A 12097-nucleotide genomic window follows, 5' to 3' on the forward strand; every position below is an offset into this window, starting at 1 on the left:
TAGAAATTGATGTATTACTCATTGATTGTCATCAAACGTAAAACGGAGCATCTAACTTACACTTTCCACCGCAATGTGCAGGATGTTGTGCCCATGCTTGAGATCGCGAAGCTTGTGCGAGGCCCCTCGTTCCAGCAGTATCTTCGTCACCTTCAGATTCTTGCACATCACCGCCAGATGCAGCGGCGTGAAGCCATCGTCATTGGTCGAATCCAGCCGGAACCCGTTTCGCTTGCAATGTCCTAGCAAGACATTTAAACTATCGGTGGCATTCTCGTAGACGGCACGGTGCAGCGCGGAATTTCCCCGACTGTCGCAGAAGCTGATCCGGGATCCCGATAGCAGCAGCACGTCGACGACTTCCACCAGATTGGCCGATACGGCCAGGTGCAGGGCCGTTTCGCTGCGCTCGTTGAACAGATCCAGCAGCTCGTGGAGCTGGTTGTCCTGCAGGAGTTCGACCAATTTGCAGGCTATTGGGACGTTCCGCCGCTCGATGGCCATGTGCAGGCAACTGGAAGTGGACAGAACGTAGCGAGAGGAAGGTTAATGACACGATCGTAAAGTAATGCGCAACTGTACGTTTTAGTGGAAAGACGACAAATTCATTCATTAAGGTATATGTTCATTAGGGAACTAATATTCTGAAAATAATTTTGGCTTATTTTGAATTTAAGTTTTTAACGACTAGCCTATTTTGTCTTCTATTGGCGTCCCAATCATCAAATAAAGATCTTCTAGTAGTAGCTTAGGATCGAGACCAGATAGAAGCTTCCTGTCTTGGGAAAAGTTGTTTAAATGGACGAGACCCGTTCAATAGTGAACAATTATGTTCGAAATTGACTCTCTAGGTGGCACCAGAGTACGAATAAGACTATTATGGTGATTACTCAGAATCGAGTCCAGATAGCAGTGTTCTGTCTTGAGCAAAGTTGTGAAGTGAATAATTTACTTGGGAATTGACTCACTAGGTGGCTCTAATGTACAAATATTCTTCTTCTAGTGATAAAGCAGGATTGAGACCACATAGAAGCTTCCTGTCTTCAGCAAAGTTGTTCAAATAGACAAGACCCGTTCAATAGTAAAAAATTATGATCGGAATTGAGTCACTAGGTGGCGCCAGTTTACAAATAAAGTTCTTCTAGTAATTATACAGAATCGAGTCCAGATTGAAGTTTTATGTCTTGAGCAAAGTTGCTGAAATGGATGAGACCCGTTCAGTAGTGAATAATTTAGTTGGGAATTGACTCACTAGATGGCTCTAAAGTACAAATATTGTTCTTCTAGTGATAAATCAGGATTGAGACCACATAGAAGCTTCCTGTCTTCAGGAAAGTTGTTCGAATGTACGAGAACCGTTCAATAGTAAACAATTATTTTCGAAATTGACTCACTAGGTGGCACCCCAGTACGAATAAGACTATTCTTGTGATTTCTCATAATTGAGTAAAGATAGAAGTTTTCTGTTTTAAGCAAAGTTGCTCAAATGTAAGAGACCCGTTCAGTAGTGAATAATTTAGTTGGAAATTGACTCACTAAGTGGCTCTAATGTACAAATATTCTTTTTTTTTATATCTTTATTAAGGAGACTTTCAGCCGTTGGCTGGCTCGTCTCCGACAAATATTCTTCTTCTAATGATAAAGCAGGATTGAGACCACATAGAAGCTTCCTGTCTTTAGCAAAGTTGTTCAAATAGACAAGACCCGTTCAATAGTAAAAAATTATGATCGGAATTGAGTCACTAGGTTGGGCCAGTTTACAAATAAAGTTCTTCTAGTAATTATTCAGAATCGAGTCCAGATTGAAGTTTTCTGTCTTGAGCAAAGCTGCTGAAATGGATGAGACCCGTTCAGTAGTGAACAATTTAGTTGGAAATTGACTCCCCAACAAACAATTTGTGCTGTAAAAAGGCTGAATAAGCCATTTTTTACCTGAAGAAGCATATTTTTGTCTGAATAATCTCTTATTCTGCTTCCAATGTTTGTTGGGTCATTTGGTGGGTTTAATGTACAAATATTCTTCTTCTAGTGATAAATCTGGATCGAGACCAGATAAAAGCTTCCTGTCTTTAGGAAAATTATTCGAATGGACGATACCCTTTCAACAGTGACCAATTATGTTCGGAATTGACTCACTAGGTGGCGCCAGAATACGAATAAGACTATTATAGTGATTACTCACAATCGAGTCCAGATTGCAGTTTTCTGTCTTCAGCAAAGTTTCTGAAATGGATGAGACCCGTTCAGTAGTGAATAATTTAGTTGGAAATTGACTCACTTGGTGGCTCTAATGTACAAATATTATTCATCTAGTGATAACTCAGGATCGAGACCAGATAAAAGTTTCCTGTCTTCAGGAAAGTTGATCGAATGTACGAGACCCGTTCAATAGTAATCAATTATGTTCGGAATTGACTCACTATGTGGCGCCAGAGTACGAATAAGACTATTCTAGTGATTACTCAGAATCGAGTCCAGATAGAAGTTTTCTGTCTTGAGCAAAGTTGCTCAAAAGGACGATACCCGTTCAGCAGTTGACAGTTTAGTTGATAATTGACTCTTTAGATACCACCCGGTAATAAAATACATGTCATCTAGCATTAGCTCAAAATTGATACCAGATAGAAGCTTCCGATTTGCAGCAAATTTGTTCAAATGGACGAGACTCGTTCAGCAGTTCAGTTAGGAATTGACTGGTTAGAAAGAGATAGGGTTATTTAAGATGCTACCTGGGTGTCTACTTAATGAAGAAAAATAAACTGACTTTGACAAGGCCAATGAGATCAACCTAAATTTGAATTTAGTTTAATGATAAATCGCAAAAAGTGCAGCGATGAGTAAAATTTCCTCGTGTTTTTCCAGGATTTCTTGGTTGTTCCAGGAAAAAAATTCCAGAATATAAGAAAAGTAAAGATTGGATTCTCTCAGTCTATTGGTATTACTCCTAGACTGAGTAAATTTTTCGTCAATGTACCTCATTTTACGGCAGTTTTTTTTAAGTTTTTCACAGGCATGAGGCATATTTACTCATCGCTGAGTTCCTGCACTTTTTGCGATTATGAGTAAACTGAACTCATTCGCTGTGCAGTCTTTTTCAATGTTCCGAGCACCCCCGAGGAAGTGGACGGTTCATGGCTCCAAAACTCTAAGACTCCAAGACCAAAACCAATCTTGCGACACATCAAATTACATCAGAACTCTATAATTTGACAACTAAACTGAGTGCAGAGTTCACTCGGCTGTCGACAGAAGCAGACCACTCTCAATGTGTGTCACGCGATCGTCTGTTTGCTCGGCAGCAACCATTGCGTGGTCCTCCTCATTGTTCTTCAGCAGCAGTTCTTTCAGTCGATGCGTCGTCGACTTTGCAAAGCAACCGTTTCGTGATGAATGTGTGAGTGCTGACCACGTTTTGCGTCTATTGCTACAATGGAAGCGCTCTGACCCTCTTTGGCGAATCTGCCATACAAGTAAACCACTGGAAGCGGCTCCCGTTCTGGTAGAGGAGGCTTATTGGATAGCGGAAGATAAAATGTTTATTGTGTTGTACCTTTTGACTATAGTTTCAAGATGCACAGGACTACATTTATCACATCCTGCCATGATCCGTGTACCCCTGGGAAAGTGGCCGATGTTCATGACTAGGAGCACAACCCATCATGCGACACATCAAATTACTTCAGAATTCAAAAACAAAATCGATGACAGCCAAACCGAGAATTCTGGACTACATTGACCACATTTAGCTATCATCCGGGTACCCCCGAGGAAGTGACCAGTTCATGACGAACACGAAAACCTATCATGCGACACATCAAATTATATCAGAACTCAAAAATAAGATCAATGACTTCCAAAACAAGTGTCCAGGATAACATTGGTTACATAAAATTACATCAGAATTAAAAAATAAGATCAATGACAGCCAAACCAAGTTCCCAGGACATCCAGCAATGTTTCGGATACCCCTGAGGGTGTAACTTGTTCATGACTAGGATCACAACCCATCATGCTAAACTTAAAATTACTTCAAAATCCAAAAAATAAGATCGAAGACAGCCAAAATGAGAGTTCTGGACCACATTGACCACATCCGGCCATGTTCTGGATACCACCGATTAAGTGGTTAACACCGTGACTAACACCACAAGCTATCACGCGACACATCAAATTACATCAGAAATCAAACATAAGATCATCGACAGCCAAACCAAGTGCCCAGGACAAGCTTGGTCGCATCCACGCATACACGTCCAAGGCGTACCAGACTGCTGTTTCCGTGTTGCTCACGTTTGACGCGTGACTGCTGAAAGTTTCAATTACAACTAGTGGTGCAAACTGCCATGTATTGTGGAAAATTTGTGGTACACAGCAAAAATAAATGTAATATCGATCAACGTAATTCAAGCTGATGTATGAAATAATGATGTAATAGCAAAGAGCAGATACAATATTACATCAATGGACGTAATTTTGTTCGCAAAATCGATGTACATCGTACAATGTAATATTACACGACCGGTGGAATGATCTCTGTGCAGCTGTTTGGATGTAATATTCAACAACTTTTTTTTTTCTGTGTACGTTTCAAGAGGTTGTAGAAGGTCTGCTTGGCTTACATCAGGCATTTGACCATTTACAGACTTGCCACCCGCCACCAGTGATGTAAAATATCATAACACTCACTCGACAATCGTCAACGCATCAACCGACTATCGCTGACATAACGTTTTGTCACGCAGTTAGAGGTACACAGCAAAAAATGTAATATCGATCAACGTAATTCAAGCTGATGTATGAAATAATGATGTAATAGCAAAAATCAGATACAATATTACATCAATGGATGCAATTTTGTTCGCAAAATCGATGTACATCGTACAATGTGATATTACACAACCGATGGATTGACCTGGTTGCAGCAGTTTTGATGTAATATTCAACAACTTTTTTCGCTGTGTAGAGCCATGACAAACAACAATCACCAGTAATGGTCGCTGCTCACAAGCAAAACGTTACACTAGCTGCTGATGATGTAAACAACAACGAAAACAGTGAAGACTACTCGATGAACATTTCAAATGGTCCTATCTGCTTTGATCGATTCTCTTCATCGACTTTCTCTTTTCATAAACACTGCTATGCAAACAGATTTCGCGCTAATTCTACCACATAGTTTGATAAAGGAGGTTCTTATCTGGCGTCCACAACGTCAAATACAACAGGGAAAAGTTTTGCACCTTTCCCTGTTGTATTTGACGTTGTGGACGCCAGATAAGAACCTCCTTTATCAAACTATGTGGTAGAATTAGCGCGAAATCTGTTTGCATAGCAGTGTTTATGAAAAGAGAAAGTCGATGAAGAGAATCGATCAAAGCAGATAGGACCATTTGAAATGTTCATCGAGACTTCTGCAGTACGATGATGAGAAAAAGCGAAATGACAGAAGAAAATGAAACCGAACTTTTGGTCAGTGCGAACCTGAACCTGAGCAGAGCTGCCAGGTGGTTTTATAAAAAATCTGTATCCACTCTATTAAAAAATCTGTATTTTCTGTATTGACGATTTTTTTTTCTTAATTAATCATGTTTTGTTGTTTTACAAATACAGTGCATACAAAATAATTATAAAAAGTGCTTAACCACCTATTCGGGCTATCGTACTAACCATACGGGATATAATTGCGCCATTTGTGATATCGTCCGTACTTATTTATTAGAGTGATATGAAGCCGTTTGAAAATGTATGGAGACTTTAGTTTCTATTCATTATCTTCCTGATAAGCAGTTTTAAATGCAAAAAAGTGCACGAGTTCATTACTATTTGATATTTTTAATATAGATGAATACAATTAATTACATCATTTGTGTGGTAGTTACACTGAAAAGTCGAGAGATGTCGCCCCGCCAGTGCTGGTAAAATCATTTTTGCAGTATGGAGAATATCAGAAAATCCGCAATTTCTTACAAAATACATTTTCAATGCAAGTAAAATGTTTACGAGTACTTGTATTTGTACCATTTCAATGTGCTCGGGCACTTTTCTTGTATTTAACATACATGCTTATATTGGAAATATTCAATTAATACTGTAAATCCCCATACAATCTCAAATCGTTTACTACCAGCTCCATATGCATCCGAAAGCGGTTGGTCCTCTGGTTGTGAATGCTGTCAAAAACACCATAACATTCATTTTATAAAAATCTGTATAAATCTGTATTGTAATTTAAAAATCTGTGATAAATCTGTATTCTGTATCGGGTCTGTATTAAGATTAAAAAATCTGTATAATACAGATAAATCTGTATAAATGGCAGCGCTGAACCTGAGGTAGGTTTTAAAAACAAACGATCAAGCTGACGTTTGTCGGAAAACAAGCAGAGCCGATCTTGATACCCGATCCAGGTTGGAACTGAATAATAAACAAATTCGCTATAAGTTCGTCTCGGCAGGCGCGACTGTGTGAGTTACAAACAAAGCAGGCAACATTGAACGGAAGCTGTTGGGCACACTCACCAACACACTCACATAAGCAAGCAAAGCAGCAACTGCTTCAAAACGAGCACAGATGAGTGTCGTGATTGTCGGGAATGACCAGATCGGTGATGGATCACAACCGAAGACGACATTCACCAGTTGCTTTTTACTTCTATCGTTAACTTGATGGATGGTCATGAAAAGAGCTTCGTCGAGCAAATTGATAGGAATGTACAAAGTGAAAGAGCTTCGTCGAGCACATTGATAGGAATGTACAAAGCGTTACTACCATCAGCTGTTTGACGATCGTGATTGTGATAGGTCGCAACTCTGCCCGCCACTCTAAAAAGCTCGCTTTAGATGCACATTTTAACGAGTTTTGTCATGGTAGTGATATCGACATGCTTAGAAATCAATGCATCCGGAATAAGGCAGACCATCCGAACTGAATTTAATCCTTTTTGAAGCAAACCAAGGTCGAAGATTCCATTGAGCCACACTATAAAATAGTGTATTCATGGTCATGGTCTGGAGTAAAGAAGTACTGGCCATAAAATCTATAAAAATCTAAACGCATTTTTTTTTTAATTTTTCACACGTGTTTCGTACACAGGTTGCACATGTGGACGCGACGCCACTGTCATTTTTGCATTAGGGTACGGCCAGGGTAGACGCGATTCGCGACGCGACGCGACCAATTCAAAAGAATCTTATTATTTATTATTATTCCTTGCGTGAGTCGCATCGCGTCGCGTCGCGTGTCGCGTCTACCCTGGCCGTGGCCTTAGTATAATTGTGTGGCAAGTACAATCATACTCAATGCCCAGGGAAGTCGAGAAATGTTCCAACCCGAAAAATTCCTATACCGGATCGGGAATTGAACACAGCCACCTCCAGCATGGTCTTGCTTTTTAGCTGTGTCTTTACCGACTGAGCTAAGGGAGACCCCACAAAACTATATTGGTCACATTTGATTTAGTAAGAAGGATTAGATTTCATCATAGGTGGATACATTCCGATTTTTAATGGAGAAATACATAAACCGTTGGATGTAGTTTGATCAAATCTTCCTTCAGTTCTCACAGCGAAGTCCATCTACTTACAGCGTGCTCCATCCAGTGAATTTGGATTTTGAAATTCAAGGTTTTTCCCGGTTTTCTCAAAAAATTCCCGGTTTTCAATTTTCAGCAAAAATGATCACATTTTTTTTTTAATCGTGACCAAGTGCAAATTTTCGAAGTTATTTGTGGGTAAAATAACTTGAGTAGCAAAGCTACGGGAAGCATTTTATATTCCTGAAAGTAATTCTATATTCTGTACTAATAGAAATCTTTAAAAAAAACTGTGTGTCACCCTGTTCTTCTCTTAGCAGAAACTCTTCATATATTGCTCTACATCTCAGATGGAGTCGTCGACCTCTGATATTTATGGGATTTTTCTGTGGGAAAGCTATATAGGCTATACCTAGAGCTATACACACTAGACTGCCAGCGAAAATGGTAATTTTTAATTTCGCCAACAAATCATATACAAAATGTTTATTGCCTCGAAAAATGACCCTATGCAAAATTTGAGCTCAATCGGACATGATTTAGGGGTGGCGCAAACGCGTCAAAGTTTAACTTTTTTCACTCTCGAAAATCTCCCAAGGGGGGTGAGAGTACATGAAATTTCGGATTGTCCGATTAAGCTCAAATTTTGCATAGGGTCATTTTTCGAGGCAATAAACATTTTGTATATGGTTTGTTAGCGAAATTTTATGGTCAAATTTTTCCCATACATTCATTGGCAGTCTAATAGACACCTACGAAGTTCTGCGGCTTGGTATTTCCAGAGCCTTTGGTGGCATAGTAAAGGTGAAAATTCCCATCTAGAAGCTCCGAGTGACATAATGTATTAACTCATAATGTGCAAGTTGCCATCTCCCAACTTAGCAGTTGGCAATTCCCACCGATCGCCGGGCTGTATAGTAGTATTACTAGTTTCCATTAAAGAAGAGAAGATCCAACAACTAGTTCCGAGTGGATTTTCCAGAATTTAAAGGAAAACGACTATAATTAGAGCTGATCATCAGTTTAGACCCGGTCTCGAACGGATTTTCCCAACCAAAAATTTTATTTGTGGATAATCTAATTCGCCAGTCTCGCCATACTCCTATCTTCAGAATGTCATCAATATAGCGACCTATTCGCCAATTTCTTTTGCCAACTAGACCCAATTCAGAATGAATCACAATTCAAGCTTTAAACACCCCGAAAAATATCTTTCTATGCCAAACAGCCACAAACCATAATGATCGCACAACGATACTGAATGTGAAATTTGTTGATTGAAACATATGCAGCATAGTTGGATACATTTATTTAATGATTAATTAAACACGATTTTAAAGAATTGTTAACCTGAATGGGGTGATTAAAAACAAATCAACAGACAATCAATAGAATTAATACTGAAAAAGAAGGCACAACAATTGTTCACAGCAACGGTGATAAACTACGCCAACAATGTATATTGTATATGCATATACACCTACATGCATGAATTTCGACAAAAGAGCCGGCGGAATGCGAACAAACGAATCACAGGTAACACAGCAAGTGTTAAGTAACAGCCGCCAATTTTAAGCATAAATCGTCTAACAAACTTGTACGTGGTAGCTACTCACTTGACTTTCAATTTGTTCGCTGACATCCAGAGGGCCGATATCAGCTCCCGGCACTGGTCGTAGTTCTTCCGGCACAGGAGTCTAATGATGGTCAGAATCTTCTTCAGGATCTCCACGTCCTTCGCCTGCTGGTTCTGGTCCAGATATTGCTCCAACGCTCGCTCGAACTGTGCCGCCGCATCGTCCACGTGACTGACCGACACCGAGTCCGTTTCCAACTTGCTCATCTCCTGCGCCTCACCGATGTCGTTGATGAGCTTGTGTAGTTCTATGTTCGGAAGAAAATAAAGGTGGGTTGTAAATTAATCACCTGTCAAGGTATGTAAATTTTTTTCCGGTTGCATCCATTACCTTCCGAGTTACAAAGGACGAAATCTTTGAAGTCGTTCGAGCTAAACGAGATATCAGCGGCTATTGTGGTGGGAATGTGGCTGTCCAAAATCTCCTGAATGATGCCTGATTTGTTGTATTCTTTGCTGATGGTGTTACTCGACTCGGGAATGGGCGCTGGCAGCGGTGGAATTATAGAGAACGGATGGTGGAACGATGGTAACCGGCTGGTTCCCGGTTCATTGGGGACCACAGTGGGAATGTTGCAGGAAATTTGACCGGAACTGACCCGAGGCCGCTTGCGGGATATGTTCAGGCGGGGTTTGTACTTGAATGGGACGGACTCGCTCTGGCATTTGTCCCGTGGTCGATACAGTTGCATCAGCACATCGACCGGTTCGGTGATGTCTTTGTTGTGATAGGTGGGTGTTTTGAATGCGATTGCATACTGATGGTGGACGTCCGCTTCCGAGAAGACACCCCAATCCTGCCAGACCTCCTGATCGTACTCGTCCAATTCGTAGAATCGAATCTTGATGTTATCTGCAATCCGCGGAGAAAGTAAAGAAAAAACATGCTTTATACTGCGAATCCGAAGCAGATCCAATGCTTCAACTTACTTTTGCAAACTTTTTCAACAAACATAAACACTTCCTCCCCTCCATCTACGTTGCCAGCAGTTGTACTCAGCCGGCAAATTTTCAGCTCTCCTGTCAGGGCACTCTCTGGAAACCGAATCGAATACAATGTTAATAGGAATGCCGAGCTATAAAAACCAATCCCCACTTACTCATATTATTAATCGGGTTGGAATAAACCGGTTCACACAGCCGCGTCCATTGGCCGGTGTTCGGATCGACCTGAAATGCCTGGAAGCACAGACACACCTGATTAAGATTCATCGTCTTTGCCATCTCGATTGCCTCCTTCTGCAGCTGCTGTTCCTCTCGGAGAGTCAGCTCCCGGGACACCTCTACCGCCTTTTGCTTCTTCATCTTTTTGCTCAACTGTTCGGCAATGTTCTTCTTAGCCGTATGTATGATTCCCATGCCCTGGAACATGGCCACGTAGTTGCAATCTTCGTTCACGTCGATATCGTGCGGATCGTTCAGATCAATTTCTCCACTTTTGATCACCAGGTTATGCGAGTGGGCTGCCCTCCGGTTCGGATCCACCTGGAACAACGAACAACGGATCTTGGCTTCGCCTCGGAACCCATGCAGCTTTACGGTTGGGAATGTCTTCTTGCTTTTCTCCGTGTTCACCCCCATCAGGGAACCGTGCGTGCCGTGCATCTCCGATTGGTACCGGAAGCGAAACTTGTCCACCGGCTGCTCCATGATCGTTAGGTGTACCACGGATAGTCCCACTTGAGCTTGGTTCGATGCTGAAATCGTGAAAAAGAAATCAAATTCCGACCTTGACATCCGAGAAGATAGGTCAATCCAAAACTTACCACCGCTGTGTTCTGTATAGTGGAAGGTTTGCAGCTGTGTCTCATCCCCGGTCATCAAGTATGGGTAGCCGTTGGAAATGTTTAAGTTCTGCATGTTGAACGAGCTCGTATCGCTAGCTGTTGATTTCGGGGACATGTTACTGACACTGGACGGAGAGTTGCTCGCGTAGTACTTGCTACTCTCGGCTGCGCTAGGCGACGACGCGGACGATTCCATCGATAGCACCGAGTACGTCGGCGATGACGATAGCTGCTGATGCTGCTGCTGCTGGTGGTGTTGCTCTGTTGACATTGGAAGGAGAAGTAGAAATGGTTCGATTAGCAAGACAGATGACGATTAACTACAAAACGATTGTATTTATCTGAAGAACCATGATTCACAGAAGGGGCGAACGGGTTCCGTGAGTCACCGTCGTAATGCTACGAATCATATCACACACCCATGCCAGAGGATGGTAATTCCAAGCAGAGTGAAATTGCCGCATTTTACGAATTTTACCTTCTCGATCCCCTCATGTGGGAAGGTGGAGGGATATCTGGGATGATCAACTATCTTTTGAGTGGATGTTTACATATTGGAATAAAGATAAAGCGCTCAGAACGGTGTGGAAAATACAGGGAAGTGGGCGTGTGATTTGCCTTCTTTCATACGGTTTCCCCACGGATTACACTAGATAGTCCGATGACACGATAATCCGGATAATGTCCAACATATAAATAGGGAACGGCGGAGTAAGACGGCCACCCTAAGCTTAAAGAAATTGTTTACCAATTTTACCCAAATTTCCGTGATAAATTAAGTGGTATATAAGGTATTTTAGCAACTGTTACGTGCAGCGGCTCGGTGAAATGCAATATAGTGAATGCAATGCTTATTTTGTTGACTGCAAATCCTAATATATTTAAGAGATTTTGAGCTAATGTTACATTTCTATCGTTATTTTACACTCTAAAAAACCTTCACGTTCGATTTACGTATCTGATCTTTATTTAGAAAATCTAAAATGTTACGTGAAGTTAGTAACTTTAACCTATAGAGTTCTCCAGATGTACAAAAGTGTGCGTGAGACCGCGCGCTACCTTTTTAAGTAGTTGTGATATCGCGATACCTTTTTTGTTCTTCTTCTTCTTCTTCATTTTTATATATGGATGTTGAATTTGAGT

General features: G+C 41.1%; 1 protein-coding gene across 2 annotated transcripts in view; it reads right to left on the reverse strand.

Annotated features, from left to right (window-relative positions):
- Rel (Relish) overlaps positions 1-12097 on the reverse strand; it is an 83461-nt gene that overhangs the window by 1419 nt on the left and 69945 nt on the right. For both annotated transcript variants that reach the window (XM_065230406.1, XM_065230407.1), the window contains exons 2-7: positions 10934-11215; positions 10268-10864; positions 10098-10202; positions 9499-10020; positions 9148-9415; positions 61-514 (exon numbers count right to left, since the gene is read on the reverse strand). In XM_065230406.1, the coding sequence (XP_065086478.1) occupies positions 61-514; positions 9148-9415; positions 9499-10020; positions 10098-10202; positions 10268-10864; positions 10934-11215 (2228 nt within the window). The remainder of the gene's footprint in view (positions 1-60; positions 515-9147; positions 9416-9498; positions 10021-10097; positions 10203-10267; positions 10865-10933; positions 11216-12097) is intronic.

The sequence above is a fragment of the Ochlerotatus camptorhynchus genome, unplaced genomic scaffold, assembly GCF_037179485.1.
Source record: "Ochlerotatus camptorhynchus isolate MF236.1 unplaced genomic scaffold, CSIRO-AGI_Acam_v1.1 ptg000330l, whole genome shotgun sequence".
In the NCBI taxonomy this organism is placed as follows: domain Eukaryota; kingdom Metazoa; phylum Arthropoda; class Insecta; order Diptera; family Culicidae; genus Ochlerotatus; species Ochlerotatus camptorhynchus.